This window comes from Spinacia oleracea, chromosome 6, assembly GCF_020520425.1.
Source record: "Spinacia oleracea cultivar Varoflay chromosome 6, BTI_SOV_V1, whole genome shotgun sequence".
NCBI classification, from domain to species: Eukaryota; Viridiplantae; Streptophyta; class Magnoliopsida; order Caryophyllales; family Amaranthaceae; genus Spinacia; species Spinacia oleracea.
Window position 1 is genome coordinate 14,568,447 of NC_079492.1, and position 21,353 is coordinate 14,589,799.

The following is a 21,353-nucleotide window of genomic DNA, read 5'->3' on the forward strand; positions in this document are numbered from 1 at the left end:
TATTGCTAAAATCAACTCAGATTAGTTTAATAGTTAACGCATGTCCCTTCAATTATTTATGCTGAGCTAGTAAGGATATCCTGCCTCTGGAGTTATCGACGAGCGAATTACTCCTCTCGGTAGTTACAGTCCCCCGAACCCTCAATCTCTACCTTGCGGGTGTATATTGAGAGATCCCCACACCAGGGATCACAAGGGAACCTACGGCCATCGTGGTCAAACATAATTGCACTCCCTTTATGTCAAGATAACCGGGTTTTGTCAGTTTTTCTCATTGTCGTTAAAAACTGAATGGCGACTCCTATATTACTAGTCAATTGGGTGTATACTCACAGGAAATCCAAGTACACTTGATTGAATAAAAAGAATCGTCACACCCACGAGGGACAAGGTCACGCATTAGCCTCGCGCTTTTTCGACCCCCTCACAACAACCTAACGAAGAAACTGCTCACCTATGCCTTGTGGCTGAACACGAAGAAGATGGATCAGACTCAGAATCTGATAAATTCCAGGCAAGTCTTGTTCAAATTAAAAGTAGGCTTGAATCTCTGTCTAAATTAGAACCGTTTGACCTGCTTTCCTGTCTCACTAGTGACTATGAGGAACTCTTAAAAGACAAATTAGATTCTGATAAGAAACACCAAACTATTGTCAAGGAACTTACTGAAGAGTTAGAATGGACTAAAAACACAAACATAGATATCGACAATCGTTTCTTTAGTCTTTTTGATCAGAACCTTCATATAAAAGAAATCTGTGAAGCCTTGCGTAATGAGAACTCCTGGCTAAAACAAGAACTTATTGACCTAGAAATAGCCAAGACTAAAACCCTTTATAAAAGTGAACTAGAAAGAACTCAACTAGAACTAGTCAAGATTCACCAAGAAAAGACCAACCTAGAAGGAGAATTAGCTAGAAAGAATAGACACATAATAGAAGGAACACCAAAATGGATAGAAGAAGCTAGGACCAAACGCACAGAAGGATTAGGTTTCAATCACAAGAAACATCACCCTAGAAAGACCAGAGTAGATCTCTACAGTGACATAGTATGCACCTTCTGTGGTCTAATTGGTCATTATAGAGTCTCTTGTCCTAAAACCCAAAGAGGCTTGGAAAAGAACATCGATCTCACCAAGACTAAATGGGTAAAGAAAAGTGATTTAATTCCAAGTAAGGAACCCAAGCTATGCTGGGTTCCTAAGAACTCTAACTGAACTTATCATGCAGGTCGAAGTGAGGGGGAACAACACATGGTACCTAGACAGTGGTTGTTCCAAGCACATGACAGGAGATAGGAACAGATTTCTCTCACTCACGACCTATGAAGGTGGAACTGTGACTTTTGGCGATAATAAGAAAGGTAACATCATTGGTATTGGCAAGGTCGGTAAGTAAAAGTCTCACTCCATCGATAATGTATTTTTAGTTGAAGGTCTAGGACATAGTCTATTAAGTATTTCTCAATTCTGTGACAAAGGAAATTACGCAAAATTCTTCTCGAATAAATGTCTAATTATCAACAGTAACACTGAGACAGTGATCTTAGAGGGACAGAGAAAAAGGAACACTTATGTGGTTAATCTTAACTCTGTTCCTCACTCCAATCTGACCTGTCTCAGCGTTATTGAAGATTATCCATTGTTATGGCACAAAAGATTTGGTCATGCTAGTCTTTCTCTAATGAACAAGTTGAATTCAAAAAATCTAGTCAAAGGTCTTCCAAATACAATGTTCGCGAAATTATCAGTCTGTGATGCCTGCATCAAAGGTAAACAAGTGAGAACATCTTTCAAATAAAAGGGAGTAATCAGCACAACAAGACCGCTGGAACTGATCCACATGAATTTATGTGGACCAATGAGAACTCAGAGCAGGAGTGGAAAGAAGTATGTACTTGTAATTGTGGATGACTTCTCAAGATACACATGGGTGATTTTCCTAGCTAGCAAGGAAGAAACATTTGAAGAGTTCTTAGCAATCGCCTCTAGGGTTCAACGTCAAAACAATCACAAACTGGTCCACATCAGGTCAGATCATGGTACAGAATTTCAAAACAAGAAGTTCGATGACCTATGTAAAAAATCAGGAATAAATCATAATTTCTCAGCTCCAAGAACACCTCAACAGAATGGGGTAGTAGAAAGAAAGAACCGAACTCTTGAAGACATGACAAGGACAATTCTGATTGCTAGTGGACTCCCCAAAGTTTCTGGGCCGAAACTCTAAATAATGCATGTTATATACTTAATCGAGTACTAATTAGGGCTATCAAGAACAAAACCCCATATGAATTGTATAAAGGAAGAAAACCCTCAATAACACATCTCAGAATCTTTGGTTGCAAATGTTTCGTCCAAAACAATGGGAAGGATCAATTGGGAAAATTTGATGCACGAAGTGATGAAGCCATATTCTTAGGATATGCCTCAAACAGCAACACATATCGAGTATTTAACAAAAGGACCATGTACATGGAAGAAAGTATTCATATTATATTTGATGAAACTGACTCCCAAAACTTTGTTACAGGTACAACCACTGATGGAAACTTCGAACTAGGACTTACAAGAGAAATAGAAGATGAGGAGATAAGAAGAAATTCTCAAACAGAAGAACAAGCTCAAAATGAAGAAACACCTGAAGATGGCATAGTTGAAGAGGAACCGATGCAGACCAAAGATCACACAGAACCCAATGAACAAGTGGAACAGCTTGCTGAAGAAACAACTACACCATTCCAACCCAGACCTTGAAAACATCAAAGCTCACATCCACTCGACCAAATAATTAGTGATCTTGGACGAGGAACAACAACGAGATCACAACTCAAAAATTTTTGTGCTTTCTATGCTTATTTATCCAAGATTGAACCTAAAAATTATAAAGAGGCACTAACTAACTCTGATTGGATCATTTCCATGCAGGAGGAACTTAATGAATTCGAAAGGAATAAAGTATGTCACCTTGAGCCTACACCATTGAACAATCGAGTAATAGGTCTTAAGTGGGTCTTCTGAAACAAACAAGACGAACATGCAACGATCACCAGGAACAAAGCCAGATTGGTTGTCAAGGGGTACAATCAACAAGAAGGAATATACTTTGAAGAGACCTTTGCTCCGGTTGCCAGAATGGAAGCAATACGCATACTTATAGAATTTGCATCATACATGGGGTTCAAACTCTATCAGATGGATGTAAAATGTGCCTTCCTAAACGGAATTCTTAAGGAGGAGGTTTATATGGAACAACCACCAGGATTTGAAGATCCAGAATACCCCACACATGTATACAAGCTGGACAAGGCACTATACGGACTTAAACAAGCCCCAAGAGCCTGGTATGAACTTCTCTCTCATTTCCTACTAGACAATCAATTCAATCGAGGTAAGGTTGACAGAACCCTGTTCCTTAAATCAAGAAATACAGACATACTAATTGTTCAAATCTATGTTGATGATATCATATTTGGTGCTACTAATGAAGATCTTTGCAAGGAATTTTCTGATTTAATGCAGCATGAATTTCAAATGAGCATGATGGGAGAACTAAACTTCTTCCTAGATCTCCAAATTAGGCAAACGGAACAAGGCATCATGATTCACCAACAGAAATACATCAAGGATCTCATCAAGAAATATGGAATGGAGTCTGCTAAGAGCAATCACACTCTTATGGGTACAACCACGAGACTAGATGAGGATCAGGAAGGTAAGAGTGTGGACCAAACAAGGTACAGAGGTATGATTGGCTCTTTACTCTATCTCACAGCTAGCAGACCAGACATTGCCTTTAGTGTAGGGGTCTGTGCTCGTTTTCAATCTAACCCTAAAGAATCTCATCTTACAGCAGTCAAAAGAATTCTAAGATACCTAAAAGGAACTGATGATTTATGCTTATGGTGCCCTAACTATGATCACTTTGGCCTTAAAGGATACACAGATGCTGACTATGCAAGTGATTTAGTAAACAAAAAAAGCATATCAGGGATGGTTCAGTTCCTAGGAGCATGTTCCGTCTCTTGGGCATCAAAGAAACAAAACACAGTGGCACTATCCACAACATAAGCTGAATATGTAGCTGCCGCTTCCTGCTGTTCCCAAATGCTATGGATCAAACAACAACTAAGAGACTTTGGTATGAAATTAAAATGTGTTCCTATACTATGCGACAACACTAGTGCTATCTGCATATCAAAGGATCCAGTTCATCATTCAAGAGTCAAACACATTCATATACGTCATTAGTTTCTAAAAGACTATGTGGAAAAGGAACTAGTCAAGCTCGAATTCTGTCCCACAGAAGATCAAGTTGCTAACATCTTAACCAAACCACTAACAGGGACAAACACGACAAGCTAAGGTTAGAACTTGGTATGATACGAATAAAATGATACTTTTTGCCCTTACTTATCTTCTAACCTTACTGGAATATTCAAAAAAAAATATGGTATTCTTTTTGTAAATATTTTTCTTCCTATTTGTTTGTGAATGGACTAACAATCGGACTCAGATCGCAAAACCCAGTTGTGCATTACCACAGCCGCGTCTGCACATTTCTTTGGTAATTGCACTTGTTTACTAAACTTGCATTAATTCTAAGTCTAAGTGGGAAAACTAAAAAGGAATGGAAAGCATTTAATTTGGTTCAGCGAATCTTAAAAACCTAGTGCATGCATTACTGTTCATTTTTCCTCACTCAAACACGCTTCCCACACTCCGTTTCCCAACAAAAACCCTTCACATTCCAATCATTCCCCCTATAAACATCGCGGATTATCCCTAAAAATCCCAGAATTTAAATTTCAAAATTTCTATCTCTCCTATCCACTCGCCAACTACCTCTCCTATATATAATCATGACTCTCTATAAACTTCAATTCCCAAACCCTAGTGACCCTTCCTCTCCCTCAAAACCAATTATCACCGTCATACCTCTACAAACAATCTACCCAGAATCCATAGCTCCAAAACAACCAACACCCAAACCACCAGCTGCCAAGTCCACCGCCAAGTTAGCCACGAAGCGAAAACTGGTCCTGAAGAAGGAAGTAGTTGCAACAATTCAGGGGGAACCTCACCTTCCAATGGAGAAAGAGGTAAAACTCGAATCCACAAAATTTCACTATTTTCCCCTCGATCGCATGCTCCCTGGTCTGAGTATTGATTTTGGTTGGTGTCGAGAGGTCGGGTTTGTCGAATTACCAGAGTCCATTGAGTCATAGGGTTGGACATATCTGTTTGAGGTTTGTTCCAAAGCTTGCATGTATCCTGAAGCCATGGGGGAATTTTTCTCAAATTTCATTAACAAAGGGGAGGTATGCCAGTCGGAGGTAAATGGAAAGTCATTTAGTTTTGATGCTGAGAAATTGGGAACCTGGTTCAAAGTTCCTGTGTTGGGGGAGGAAGTTTATCACAAGGGGAAATGTCTAATCGAACTAGGAGGTGCTACTATGAAGGAAGTCTATTCATACTTTAGGGGTCAGGGAAAACACCCAAAATCCCTAAATCAATCAATCTTAACTCCCTTCCAAAAAGTCCTATTTAATGTGGTGCGTCGAGGACTTGTCCCGCGTCATGACAAACGAGCCCTAGCCAGTAGGCCTCATCTACATCTTTCTCCTTGAATCTCAACGCCAAATCAATTTTCCTATGGTCTTTATTGCACATCTCACCCATTGCATCTCTCAGAACAACATAGTTGGGTATGGCTCTCTTCTGACTTTTATCATGAGAAAGGTGGGGGTTGATCTCACTCGCTACACAGCTGAACCTCTCACCATTGCTCACATACTAAACAAAGCTTGTTTACATGGTATCAGTCTTAGTGTCATTGATGGGGTTGTCTGTGTTGGGAAGTTGTTGATTGGAGACACAACCCCACAGGATGAAGAAGTTGAGGAGGAGATAGAAGATATGGAGGAGGAGATAGATGAGGAAGAGGAGTTTTCGGAAGAGCAGGAGGCAGTGTCATTTCCCTGTGAAGAGAAAGAAGGTCAGTCAGAGGGTGTTCTTATTGACCTGTGCCCAAAAGAAAAAAGCCCTGCCAAAGCCACCTCATCTCTCAAGCCAATTCCTACCTCACCTGTGTCTCATCAGCCCATTCGTCGCAGCAGCCGTCTAGCCATTTCTTCAAAAGGCGTACCTCCAGTCTATAAGGTAGAAGACTCTGACTCTGATAGGGAAGGTGAAACTCAATCCGCTGCTCCCTCACAGGATGCTCAGTTCAGCTCCTTGTGGATCAACTGCACCTAGATAATGTTGTTCTCTTGGCCGCTGTCACATCTTTGCAAGAGTTGATACACAAGATGCAGCAGGATCAGGGTGAGTTCTTCAACGACATGACAGAGCGCCTAGCTGACATGGTCATAGAAGAGGTGGCTACTGCTGAGGATGCTGCACCTGGATCCCTCCCAACCTGAACCTGCCCAATTCGTTAATCACCCCACCCCATATATTTTGCTAGTTCTCGAACAATTTAAGCTTTCTCTGGTCCTTGAACAATTTTTTTTGATGTTTTGATGCGCCGGGTTTATGACTAATGTTCATTAGTGCGCTTTTCCTACGTTCTGGTAGTTGTCCAACACCGACTTGTAGGATTATTGCTTGTTTTGTATTCTATGTTGCTTTTTACTTGTTTTGCTTGCAAGGGTGCGGTCAAACTCGTTGATCGATTTGAGTTGCAAGATGCTTCTCCGATTGAAAGGGTAACATAATTCTTATACTTATTCTGCAATTATATTTTCTGAAATCGTTTTTCAATTGTACCCTTTTTGATAATTCCAAAGGGGGAAGATATTGGGGGCAACTTGTTTTCATAATGTTTATATTTATACATGGGTTCGAAACCTCAGTCTTTGCCATATTTGTTCCTGGTTGGTGGTTGGAGTTTAAGTGTATGTTGCACTATGTTTCATTCCTTAGTCAAAATAAGCATATTTCATTCTTGTCAAGTTGTAAGGTTGTCATCATCAAAAAGGGGAAAATTGTTGATTCCTGGGTTTTGATGGTGACAAGCTTAAACTATACTTACGACTGTTTATCTAAGGAATGTCAGGAACAGGTCACTATAAACCTACAGTGTTCGTGGTATGAAAAGCAGATGAAGAAGTCAGCTGAGGAGCTATGAAGAAAATAAGTCAAAAGCTTATGGAATGATTAAATCGAGAATCAAGGAATGTGAAGCTTAGGAAGTCTTATAAACTCGAAAGGTATAAGACCAGCGTAGTTCAGATATTTCTTAGTATGGGAACATAGTATTTTGTAAAGGTCATGTCAAGATTTATTTAGACAAAGTCGTATCTTAAATCAAAAGTAATTCGGTTTTGTTTTCCAAAGGATAACGTCGAGTTTAAACTGAATTTACTATCCTACTTGAGGTTATACTCTTAAAGAATTTGAGTTGCTCTACAACTCTTGAAATCGTAGAAGATTGATTTTTACCAAAACGCGTTTTAATGATTTATTTGTAAAAATCTATCTTTTGAAAGAGTCCTAATTAGTGTTGAATTAGAATCAAAGGTTTCTAGGTTAAACACTTAGAATCATATAAATAAACCTCAAGTTCTTCACGAAAGTTTTATCAGACTGATTAGCATTAATCCGGAGCTTTCAGGTATCACCTTAAAGTCTTAATTTTTATGAGTCTGTTCCTGTTCCCATATAGAGCAGTATTTGTTACTTGGTTTTATATCTTGCGTTTGTTTTAGTCAATATCTAATCTTTACGATTAAATTGTTGAGTTATTGTATGATAAGCCCGAGTCAGGCTTACTTGAGAAAGGGAGAAGATCTCACGAGAGATCTGTGAGGTGAAGCAGTTGAGGGACTGTTTCCATAAGGGGAGGAACAACGAGGGGTTGTTCCTAGTTATCTGTAATCAGAGGCGAGTCACAGATTGTGGCCCGAGTAGATTAGGTTTGTAAAAACTGAGTTGTTTTGCCTAATTAGTGAATGTGTTTAAGTCCCCAAAGGGGCCGTGGTTTTTTCCTCTCTATTGGGCCTAGAGAGTTTTCCACGCTAAATCTCGCTTGCATATTTTACTGTTTTTGTTCCTAATCGTTTAATTTTTATAAAACCGTAAAATATCAATTCACCCCCCCCTCTTGAGGAACTCTGTGAAACTAACAGTAAGCATACACATACTATTTTTTGAGAAGCAATGAATTGAAATTTATCTAATATAGACAAATCTTCATACGGGGATAGCTGTAATCATATTTCGATTTATCTGAATATCGAGGTGTTTGTTCACATACTACAGCTGGTTTGTCTTTATTTGCTAACATTTCTAACTCAGAAAACTTAGCTCTGGATTGTGTCATAGTGAAACTGTTCTGGGAACTCGATTGTGTCGTAGGGAAACAGGGAAATAGGGAAAGCATGTATAACAAGGAGTTTCTGGAATTTATAGTAATACTTCAGATATGTTTCAGCTGCAAAGTACATAATTAAGTTGAAGTATAATCCTCGATCATCAGAATAAAGAAAACGTTAATGAAACTGGAGATGTTTTTACTGCAAAGTACATAATTAAAGATAATACAGATGCAGAACAAAAGAAAAATGGAATATTGTAGTATTTCAAACTGGACTTCTCTTTTATAAGAAGCTGCCGTCTTCAACTTTTTGTAGTCTAAGTATGACTCCAGTGAAGTTGACGGTGCACACATTGAGAAAGCATTAAGGATTCAATGTTCTACCCTTTACAAACATCGGAGAGAAAGGCTGAAGGCGGCCTATTTTTCAAAGACCAGAAATTTGAAAGAGGTGGAGCGTGCCTGCCCAGCAACAATAGATCTTGCTCAATGGAGGTGGCTTATATATAGCTATTGGAACCTTCCTAAACAGAGGGCAAGTATTAATTATGAATACTAATATTTATTTTCATTGTCACCGTTTTAGTAATCTAATATATAGTGTTGTAAATAATAGGAAAGAAGTGAAAAGAATCGGGCGAATGCTCTTTCAAAGAAGATTCGGTCAGCTTGTGGTGCCAAATCAATAGCTAGGAAAATTTATGAATTGGTGAGCTTCTTGTCAAACTTCTTGTCAAACTTTACTGTTTATAATTAATGAATAACTTTACTTTTTATATATTTCCTAGGAACTTGAGGCAGAGGCAGGTAGTAATGAGCGTGAAGAGGAGAATGAGGCCACAAATGCATCTAGTTCAAATGCAACTACATCAACAACACAATCTAATGGTGTTCCTATGTATTTGAAGCTATGGGAGAAGACAAAGAGGTATTAATTTATCAAAGGTGGAAACTTATGAAAAGTAGGAAGGTTCTCAATGCAAGTCATGAAGCTAACTAATATGCAAAGCCCATCAGTAGGTTTGTCAAGGATAGTCTGGTTTCATACATTTTAACTCCTACACTCATCACTTTCTCTCTTCTTACTTTTATATTGTCGATAGGCACAAAAATGGGAAGTTTGATGACGAAGCTGAAATTAAGTACAACGAGTTTAAACAGTTGCATGAGAAAGAAGTTGGAGAGAAAGGTGCGGATAATGTTTCCGTAGATGTGGCCTATGAAAAAGTTCTTGGATATCGTCCAGGTTATGCACGGGGGTTAGGTAAAGGTCACCCGGTGTTGTCCAAGGGCAGGAAGAAAGGAAGGGCTGACTTGGAAGTAACTGTAGTGCAACTCCAGAATGAGAACAACACGATGCGAGCTGTGAGCATCATAAAGATGAAACTTTGAGAAGGGAGAATGAAGCTAAGAAGAAACAAGAAGAACTGGAACAAAAGCTTAAGTTAATCATGGAGAAAATTGGCCTTGAATCCTTGACATAAAGAGGTAATATTTGATACTTGAAATAAAATTGAAATTATTGTGAATATATACTTGTGGGGGTTGGGGTAAATACAAGTATTTTATGGGGAGACCGGCCATTTCCTGTGTTTCCCAAGTTTGGTTTATTTTCATGTACTTGTATAGGTGTTGCACAAATAATACTGCAAGGGTCAAAGATGGGAGGGGCATGTGATGGGGTACATTTCTCCTTCCTCAAACTTGGCCATATACAGTTTTTGGTCTGTGTGTGATATTTTTCTATTCGTGTTCTGCATATAAAGAACTAATGTTCATAACATGTTTGATCAAAACCTAACTTATTGTCTATCAACTGCAAAACAGGGTTTCATGGGCTTTGTGTATTTCATTTATCTTGCTCTGAACTAGGACGAAGGACCTTGACTGGAGGACAAGCCTGGTTCTACATATGAAGCTATAGAAAATGCTAAAAAGATCATGGATAAATACAAATAGGTTGTAAGCATATCAGTACCTCGTCTATATTCTGCTATTACTTTGAAACGTAAATATGTAGTTTGTTTGAAGAATATGTGGATCCCAGGAATCATGAATCTGCTATAAATTGTCTAGCTGAATCATGGAAACTGGGGCTTTTTTCTTCGGAAAATGACTGAGAGTCCAATCGCTAGGGGTAAATACTTGATTATGACACGGGCATCACACATATTTTGAGTGAAATTTCTTTGGCAGAACCAATGTTTCTCCCTCTTTCTGGTTTTAGCATTTGTAATCATTTTCCCCTTCATTTTTCTTGCGGAATGAATACAACTTTTTGCAAGAAATTTACTTGCAGAAGTTCTGTCTTTTTGTCCTAGCTAACCTAAAAGATTATCAGGGATTATATTGAAGCATTGTTTTGCTTATAACTTGTGTCAGTTTCATTAACCAGACCCCCAGATTCCCTTCTTTCTTGGGTGATGTATGATTTATTTTTTTTAAAATAAAAAATAGAACAAAGAGGGCGACTTCATCAAGTTGCCCTTTTTGATTTTGAACAAACAGGACACAGAAAATTGCCCTATTTAAACTGTTTTAGAGGGCGAAAAACTATCAAAGAGGGCGAGATTTAAGTTGCCCTCCTTGTTTTCAAACAAAGAAGGCGAAAATTATTTGCCCTCTTTGTTTTTGATAAAAAAGGGCGAATATATAGTGTTGCCCTGGAAAGCTAATAGGACGAACCTAACAGGGCGAGTTAAGGGCGATTATATTTTCTCCCTTAAAAGCTAAAAGGGTGATATTTTGATCACAGAGGGCGATTTTATTCGCCTTCTTTGATCCTGTTTGTTGTAGTGATATATATGAGTTTCCAACATGCATCCCCCATTTAAGAAGGTTAACATTTGTAGTTGGAATGTGAGGGGACATAATGATCCTATTACGGTCCCTGAGGTAAAAAACTTGGTCAATTTGCATAATATTCAGTTTATTGCTTTACTAGAAACTAGAGTAAAGGTGAACAACTTCAATAAAGTTACTAGCAAGTTTGGTGGACACTAGAAATCGGAGAATAACTACATCATCAATCCTAGGGGAAGAATCTGGATTGGGTGGTAATTTCTTGATGTAGATGTTCATGTTCTGCCTGTGCATGAGCAGTTCAATCATTGTGAAATAAGAGATAGAGATGGTTTGGTTTCTTTGTATGTTACTATGGTGTATGGCCTTCATACCATTCACACCAGAAAAAGTTTGTGGAGTTCTCTTCTAACCCTTATTGCAAGTGTTGGGAGTTACCCTTGGATTATTACTGGTGATTTTAATTCACCATTATCCGAAGCTGACAGTATTAATCGGTCTTCTGTGTCTGTAGCTGAGGTCAAGGATTTTGATGAGTTTATCACGGCTGCTGGCCTTTTCCCTCTTAAGAGTTTTGGCCACTACTTCTCTTGGCACAAGGGTGTTGGTGATGGGAAGATAGCTAGTAGGATTGATTGGTGTTTGGGGAATGCAACTTGGATTCACCAGTATAGTAGTGTTCATGTTGATTACCCGAACCCTTCCATTTCTGATCACTCCCCTATTTTGATTAGTTTCCTCCCTAATAAAGCTGAAGGTGGTAAACCTTTTAGGTTTCTAAACTACCTGGCTGATCATAGTCAGTTCTCTTCTACCATTCAGTCTGTCTGGAATGATAATACTGTTACTGGCTCATCTATGTTTAAGTTGTGGTGTAAGATGAAAGTGGTTAAGGTTAATCTCAAGAAACTTCACAAAGAAGAATTTGTTGGTATCACTGAGAGAATTTCTCATGCTATGAATGAGCTTGATGAAATTCAGACTGTTTTGCAATCTTCCTATACCCCTAATTTGTTATGTAAAGAAGCTAATTGTGTTGAGAATCTTAGCAAATGGCTAAGGGTTGATGAGATAGGTTTGAGACAAAAGCCCAGGATTCAATGGTTGCAACTTGGAGACTTTAATAATCAAATTTTCTTCTCCACTGTGAAGGACAGGGCTCGGCTAAACATGATTTCTATTTTATATGATGATAGTGGTGCTAAGTTGGTGGATCCAGATATCATTCAGTCAGAAATCTAGCTTGGTTTTTTACAAGAAGCTTCTTGTCTCCTCACCTCCTCTCTTTCTTCTATTCATGTTCCTACTTTGAGAAGTGGCCCTAGGCTCACTAATACAGCAGAAGAGACCTATGCAGAACTATTACAAATGAGGAAATTGATTTAGCAATCAAGGGGATTGAAAATGATAAAGCTCTAGTCCTGATGGACTTAATGCAGTGTTCTTTAAGAAGGCTTGGCCTATCATCAAACAGGATATTTACAAGGTAGTGAAGGAAGTGTTCACTAACAATACTATTCGATCTCCATCAGTACAATTGTACCTCCATTACTCTCATTCCTAAAATTCCAAATCCTACCAAGGTTAAAGACTATAGACCAATAGCATGCTGTAATGTGGTTTATAAGCTTGTCTCCAAAATCTTAACCGCTAGAATGCAAAGTGTTATTGGGAAAGTTGTTAGTGAATGCCAATATGGCTTCATCCATGAGAGGTGAATTTCAGATAATATTCTTCTTGTTACTAAGCTTATCAAAGGCTACACTAGAGCTCATCTTTCCCCTAGGTGTATGCTCAAAATTGATCTGAAGAAGGTTTATGACTCTATTGAGTTGGTGTTCCTGTACAGTGTTATGATTGAGCTAGGCTTTCCTAAGGGCTTTGCTGATTGGGTGTTCACTTGCATCTCAATAGTCTCCTATAGTATCTTGATTAATGGTAAACCTAGTGCACCTTTTAGAGCTAAAAAAGGGTTCAGACCAGGAGATCCTATGTCTCCTTTCCTTTTTTCTATTGGCATGGAATATCTGTCTAGACACTTGCAACAATTGCAACATCAACTTGATTTCAATTTTCACCCAAAGTGTGAGAAATTGGCTCTCACCCATATGCTATTTGCAGATGATATGCTTATGTTCTATAGAGTTGATTCGATCTCTCTTTCTTTGCTGCTGGATGCTTTTAATCAGTTCTCTTTGGCTTCAGGGCTAGAGGCAAATATGGATAAGAGTAACATCTATGTTGGAGGGGTGTATGGTAGTGAAAAAGCTACTATCATTGGTGTTATCAATATCCCTGAAGGAACCTTTCCTTTCAGATATCTTGGTGTGCGTCTCAAAACCAGGAAATTGATGTACAATCAGTGTATACCTTTGATTGATAAGGTGGTGGCAAGAGCTAAAACCTAGACTGCTAAGCACCTATCTCATGCAGGCAGGTTACAGCTTGTGCAAACTATTCTTATGAGTTTGCAGTCCTTCTGGTGTCAAATTTTCATTCTGCCTAAGAAAGTCCTTAAAGAAATTAAAAGATGCTGTAGATTTTTTCTGTGGACTGGTAATACTGATCTATCAAAGAAAAGTCTTGTGGCTTGGCACACTATGTGTTTGTCTAAGTGTGCAGGGGGGCTTAATCTCAAGAATATGTGCTTATGGAATAAAGCCGCAGTGGTAAAATTGCTATGGGCCATTACCCATAAGAAAGATAAATTGTGGTGTAAGTGGGTTCATAACTTACTACATAAAGGGTAGAGTTATCAGTGATGTTCATTGGCCTGTTTCCATGTCTTGGCCTTTGAAGAAGATTTTGACCTCACAGAAGCTGATTGATGATATTGGAGGGTGGAATGTTGTATGAAAGAAGGATTCTTTTTCCATCAAAACAATGTACCAACTGCTGATGGGCTCCTGTGAGAAAGTTAGGTGGAGGAGGTTAATCTCGCACAATAAATCTTCACCAAAGAGTCTTTTAATTTCTTGGGTGGTTATGTGGGGTAGACTGCCTACTCTGGATAGGTTACTTACTTGGAAGGTGGTGGATGGCAATGTGTGTCCCTTGTGTTATGGTAGTCTTGAGTCTGTGCAGCATCTCTTTTTTGAGTGTGGGTACTCTGCTGCTATTTGGTCCCATGTTCTAACTAGCTTGCACTTTAACAGACCAGTGGGTCAGCTTGATTCAGAGTTGATTTGGATGGTTCGAGCTGCTAAGAGAACTGGTGATAGGTTCAAGCTCTTGCTGATGTTGTTTGTTGAATGTATCTATGGCATTTGGCTGCAAAGAAATGCTAAGGTGTTCACTCATGCTTGTAGTAGTCCTCAAGATATGCTGAAAAGAGATCAAATTCAGACTTGCTTGTAGAGCTTCGGATAGTCAGAGACTTCTCTTGTTAGCTTAGTGGTTTCTTTTGTTTGGCATGTTGGTCTTGTTGTTTGCTGTAGTTGGACTTGAGTTTTGTGTATGCTGTTTGGTTTCCTGGTTGTTGTGCTAGCTTGCTTTGCTTGTTGCTAGTTCTCTAGCTGTTTATTCCTTGGTAATAACATATCATTATTTGCGGAAAAAAAACTTGTCATAAATAATTTAGTACTAAGGATCAAGTACATGATTTTTTTTCTCTTTAACAATTCATATATTATGATGTATGAGAATGGTAGAATCTTTATTGGATCATTGCTTAAACAATAATATATGATAAAAAAAATGTAGTAGAAAGGTCGATTATAATGTGAAAAATGTTATACAGACTAGAGTACGTAGCAAATGACATGTGAACATCATTTTCATCTAGATCTTTAATTCCTACAAAAACATAGTAACGCATAAATAAAGAACATAATTAGTTATTACGAAGTAATAAACCATTATGAAAGTATTAAGCTATAAAAGGGATAGATTGAAAACTTTAAAATGAAATAATAGATTGAGATCAACCAAATGTGTGATAATTATAAAATTGTATTTTTAAAAGAATGTGGCATTATATTTGTATAATTAGTAGTTATTCAACTACAACCAAGTTCAATACTCTATTAAAGTAAATGTATAACATGGTCATACATTATTGATCAAATATAAGGAGAGTAAAAAATATACTGTGTTTTGAGTGATTAGGATGAAGAGGGGGTTAAGTTTATATAGAAAAAAATGCTACTTATATTTTGTTTCTTGAGATATGATCGGTTCATGTGAATTATGGATTAATTTATGCTATCTCCAAATTTAGCTTAATCATAAATTATGATTGCAATTATCATAAAGATGGCTGAATTCATTTTTTGCAAATAGGTTGTTGACCCTAAAGTTTTGATGATGACAAAGCAAACTCCTGACAATTGGTTAAGTTATGTTGCATAATAGGTTCCGAGATCCTTAGAGGGATAATGCCAAGTTAAGGAGATCCTGAGTTGGATAAACTAAGCAACGTGAAATATAAGCAAGTAATTGATCCATGTCAGACACTACATTGAAGATATAATCATTAAGCAAGTTTATAAAGGCGAGATCCTTAGTCGAGTTCCTAAGGCGAGATCCTCATATATTATGTGGATCCTCGATGTTCCAGAGAAGGAACAAATTGGGAAGACTTCGAGTGAAGCTTCTAAAGGTGCAACATGAAGACTACAACATATGAGTTTATGTTTAGGATTTATGTAAGTATTTAATATTGTTTATACGTAATTTGGAACAAAAGGAACCTAAGTATTTTGGTACGTTTTAAATTGAAATATATTAACCATAAAAGAGTTTTAAGTTGGAAAATCTTTGTTAATAAATAAAATGAATTTAATTAATAAATGTAAACAATGGATTATGTTTTCATTCTCCTTGTTTCTCAAGCAAAAGATTTTTCATGATCCTTAAAACTCTCACACGTATTTCTGTTTAAACGTGCATTTAGTGTTTTGATTTGGTCTCCCCTGTTTCTCTCCAACTATGTCCATGTTACTGCGCAGTAACTGTTAGTGGGTAGTTAAGGAGAACATGGGTACCCAACCCTAGGTAAAACTCTCCTATAAAAGGAGAAGAGTTTTAGATTTTCAAAACACAACTGATTTCTACAAAATCTATCTTAAAGAGCTTAAACGTTTTAAAAGAGTCAGTTGGCAAAATAGAGTGTTCCTTGAGTTCCTTATTATTATAAGTTTTATTACGTACTAGAATCTATCTATCATATTGTATTTTGGGTATAAGGATTGAGTGATCCGTGAGTGACTTAGAGTTAAGTCAAAGAGAGAAAGAGTGACTTAGAGTTAAGTCAAAGAGAAAAGGAGCGACTTAGAGTTAAGTCAGAGAGAGAAAGAGTAGCACAGTAATCGAAGGGGATTGCTGTGGGGATCTCGTGTTCGAGAGGAACTCGAGTTAAAGAGTGTATTTGTAATAGAGTTATTGCATTAATACAAAAGAGTAGTGAGGTTCTTCTTGATTAGGGTCAAGAAGGTTCCTCCGTTTTATATCTTTCTTCGGTCATTGTTCTCAGTCTCTTTATTGTTTAAATTCCGCAAGAAACTTACCCAAGTTCCCAAGAAACAATTCACCCCCCCTCTTGTCAAGTGTTCCTACTGAACTATCAATTGGTATCAGAGCAGGATGTCACAAAAATACAGGAAACCCTGTTGAGAAAAGGTTCCTGGAAAGTATGAACGCTTACGAGAAACTCGAGGAAGGTTCTTCCACTCAAAGACCTCCAATGTTCAACGGGAAATTCTACACCTACTGGAAGAACATGATGGAGATTTATATCAAGGCAGAGAACTATCAAGTCTGGCGAGTCATAGAAGTCGGTGATTTCGAGGTAACAATGACCAATGCTCAAAATAAGGTAGTTCCTAAACCCATGTCTGAATTTACTAAGGAAGATTTTGAGAAATTTGAAATCAACGCAATGACTGTGAAAATCTTGCATTGCGGCCTTGGACCTCACGAACATAACAGAGTTATGGGGTGCAAGAGCGCAAAGCAAATCTGGGATCTCCTTCAAATAACTCATAAAGGAACTAATGAGGTCAAACGTTCAAAAATTGATTTATTAATGTCTAAGTATGAACGTTTTGAAATGCAACCAAGAGAAACAATACAGGAAATCTTTACTCGATTCACTAATATTACTAATGAACTAGTTTCTCTTGGAAGAAATATTCCCTCTGATGAACAGGTTAGAAAGATCCTAAGGAGCATGCTACAAGATGATAGATGGAGAACCAAGGTCACTGCATTGTTTGAAACAAAGGACTTCACCAAATTCAACATTGAACAATTGGCGGGATCCTTAATGACTCATGAATTAAATCTAGGAGCAGCTATTCCTGAGAACCCAGGCCTTGCTCTCAAGGCTGCGGAACAGGAGGCCTCAGAACCTGACGAAGATGAGGTTGTTACGTTGGTCAGAAAAATAAAAAGATTTTACAGGAACTCTAAACCTGGAAATCTAAGAGGAAGGAACTCAGTGAGAAAATCAGTGTGGTTCCAAGTCTGACCAAGGATGTTTCAAGTGCGGTGATTCTGACCATCAAATCAAAGACTGCCCTCAGTGGAAAAATGAAAAAGGGAAAGGCAAGGGAAAGGATCAATACAAGGAAAGATTCAACAAATCCACCTTTGCCAAGCCCAACTTCAAGAAGGCAATGATTGAAGCTTTGGAAGAAGCCACTGACTCGGAAGAAGATGAGGATCAACCAGAAGAAACAGCAAACCTTTGTCTTATGGAAAAGATCGATGAATTAACCCAAGATCCATCAAGTGAAGTAAGTTCCTCAACTTTTCAATCTCTGTCTGTAAATAAATTAGTGGAATTATTGATAGAAACTCTAGACAATTTTAAAAAGCTTAGCGTAATAAGGGCTCAAAGTGACAAGGCAATGGAACTTAGCAAAGAACACATAACCTACCTCAATAATGTTAAATCTGATGTACATAGTAGGTTCTTTCGGTTGCCTGACAGGAACACCTCTCTTAAAGACTCTTTTGAAAGAGTTAAAATTGTATATATTATTTTTGATGAAGCTGAAAATCTTGATGAAGTTCAGGAACAGGAAGATTTCGAAATTAGTTTAATTCGTTTTACAGATAATGATGAGGAAATCTCTCCTAGAATACATCAAAATGAAATAGCAGATCAACAAACACAAGAAACTGCTACTAACCAAGAAGTTCCTTTAAGAAGAAATCCAAGAGCTCCTGATCCCAAGGAACCAGAAAATGTTGATCCTGAGGAACCAGAAAATGCTGATCCTGAGGACCCGGAAGAAGATCAAGAAACTTCTGATGCAGAGGAACAAGGATCTCAGGAAACAGAAGGAACTGAGGAGACCTTATATGTTCCAGTAGCACAATTTCAACCTAAGCCCTGGAAACATCAAAGTTCTCACCCAATGGATCTGGTCATCAGTGACATTAGGAAAGGAATTCAAACAAGGTCTCAACTAAGGAACTTCTGTGCTTTTCATACGTTCCTCTCCACAATCGAGCCAAGGAACCACACTGAATCTTTGGAAGATGCTGATTGGATCACTGCCATGCAAGATGAGTTAAATGAGTTCCAAAGGAACAAGGTATGGCATCTGGAACCCAAACCAAAGAATAAAAAAGTCATAGGATTGATGTGGGTGTTCAGGAACAAGCTCGATGAACATACAACGATCATCAGGAACAAGGCAAGGTTAGTAGTCAAAGGCTACAATCAACAGGAAGGTATTGATTTCGAAGAAACTTTTGCACCTGTTGCTAGATTAGAAGCTATTCGAATTCTAATTGCTTTTGCAGCCTTTATGGGATTTAAGTTGTATCAGATGGACGTCAAATGTACTTTCTTAAATGATTTTCTTGAAGAAGACGTCTATGTGGAACAACCCCCTGGTTTTGAGAATCCCGAATCTCCGAACCACATCTATAAGCTTGACAAAGCTCTCTTTGGGTTAAAGCAAGCTCCTAGATCGTGGTACGAGAGATTATCCAAGTTTCTTTTACAAAATGATTTTAAACGAGGAAAAATTGATAAATTTCTATTTCTAAAATCAAAAGGATCCGACTCACTAGTTGTACAAATTTACATTGATTATTTACTGTTTGGTACAACTAATGAAAGTTTTTGCAAGGATCTTGCAAAGTAAGTAAGCAGAGAGAAGCACGGGAAAATGAGATTGGACCTCGGGATGATCAAGCTAAGATAAGTAAGCAGGAAAGTTCCTCACAAGGTATTACTTTTATAGATTTATGCATAACTATTATATACCATTATAAATACATGTGCGTAAAGCACAACTAAAGTTTACCATTGTTAAGGAACAACAGAAAATTTAGAATTAAAATATTTATTTAATTAGTCAGTAATATGAGATACGTGATTTAATTAGTTTCACTAAAATAGGAGGATCATGGATATATTCTTTTTATTACAATTTTTTTTCCATCTTTTATTTTTCCACAAATTATTTTTATTTTATTTTTACTTTTATATATCCATAATTTTTTATTATTCTGTAGACACCTACTTTTGTCCCCATTCCCGAAAGGGAAGGTTCAATGATGAAAACGTAAATCTCCACTTGACAACGCATCTCCTATAAAATAACGAATCTCAATCACCCTTTTCATTTCACCCGAAACCTGCTATTTATAGAAACCTGCTATTTATGGAAACCTGCTAAAAATAGTAATTGCCGTAATGGGTAGTTGTTAAAAGTGGCAAGTCATAAAAGATAGAAACATGTCAGAATTAGGTGTTGCACTCCAACATAAATTCTAAATGAGATAGAAATTGCGAGAGAATCCTATTCCTAATACGATTCGAAAATAAGAGTCACATATTGATTGAAATCCTAACGAACCTAGAGTTCGTAACGGGCCCAGACGCATTCCGTCATAAAATTAATACGCACTAAAAGACTCGATTAAGTCTCATACACTCCGGATTCTAAGAGTCCGAATCTGACAAAGAAACGGCCCAAACATCAATTTCAACGCCCAGCCCTGGGCGCTGAAATTGCCTGGATCCTATTTTAAACGCCCAGAGCTGGGCGCCGAAATCTTTGACGCCCAGCCCTGGGCGCTGAAAATACATGGGACGTGTTATTTCCTAATTCCTCGTGGATTAGAGTTCTACAATTCTATCTTTCCACGAACTCTTTTCTATAAATAGGGCCCTAAGCTCGACGTGAAAACAACACACAATTTTTATTTCTGAGTATTGACTCTAAACCCCTAAGCCTAAGCCTCACGCTGCAAAACTGATCACGCGTTCTGTCGCAATCGATCCAAAAATCGAACAGAACGTATCCTGTCCTATAATTTGAGATTCGTTAAATAAAAGGAGAAATAGAAAAGTCAAAGTGGTTAGTTTTCTGAGAACCGTGACGCACCTCTCAAGGGTGCGTCGTAATGTGTCCCTTTTCCATGGTTTAATTGCTTTCCTCGCCCTTTTATGAACTGTTAAACTAATTAAATCTGATTGCTTTATCACACCTAATAAAGATAATATGTTGGGAAATTGGATTATCATGCTAGGTCCATTAAAACAATCTAAATCAGATAATCGCGTTCGATCTAGTACTATATGTTGCATATTGTTAAAATCAACTCAGATTAGTTTAATAGTTAACGCATGTCCCTTCAATTATTTATGCTGAGCTAGTAAGGATATCCTGCCTCTGGAGTTATCGAAGAGCGAGTACTCCTCTCGGTAGTTACAGTCCCCCGAACCCTCAATCTCTACCTTGCGGGTGTATGTTGAGAGATCCCCACACCAGGGATCACAAGGGAACCTACGGCCGTCGTGGTCAAACATAATTGCACTCCCTTTATGTCACGATAACCGGGTTTTGTCAGTTTTTCTCATTGTCGTTAAAAACTGAATGGCGACTCCTATATTACTATTCAATTGGGTGTAAACTCACAGGAAATCCAATTACACTTGATTTGACAAAAAGAAACGTCACACCCACGAGGGACAAGGTCACGCATTAGCCTCGTGCTTTTTCGACCCCCTCACAGTGGTGACTCCACTAGGGATAGTGAAGGAAATACTCGTCCTTGTAGGTAATCAAAATAGCCGAAGGGTGAAACGATCCTACCCCGCGTTTATTTCCCCATCAAGTTGGGACGACCTGAAAATCAGCATATTAATGTGAATGGACAGAACCGCATAACGAATCTTGGCTCCCTTAGATGTTTCATCTCGGGAGTTGGGACTAAGGATACCCATCGCCAACCGGGGGGTGCATACGCTTCGAATGTTGTCCA

General features: G+C 38.1%; 1 protein-coding gene across 1 annotated transcript; it reads left to right on the forward strand.

The window, feature by feature from the left end:
- Positions 1 to 14,006: 14,006 nt before the first annotated feature.
- LOC110800691 (uncharacterized) lies at positions 14,007 to 14,480 on the forward strand. The gene has a single exon (XM_022005997.2). The coding sequence runs from the start codon at positions 14,007 to 14,009 to the stop codon at positions 14,478 to 14,480; it is 474 nt and encodes a 157-aa protein (XP_021861689.2).
- The last annotated feature ends 6,873 nt before the right edge of the window (positions 14,481 to 21,353 follow it).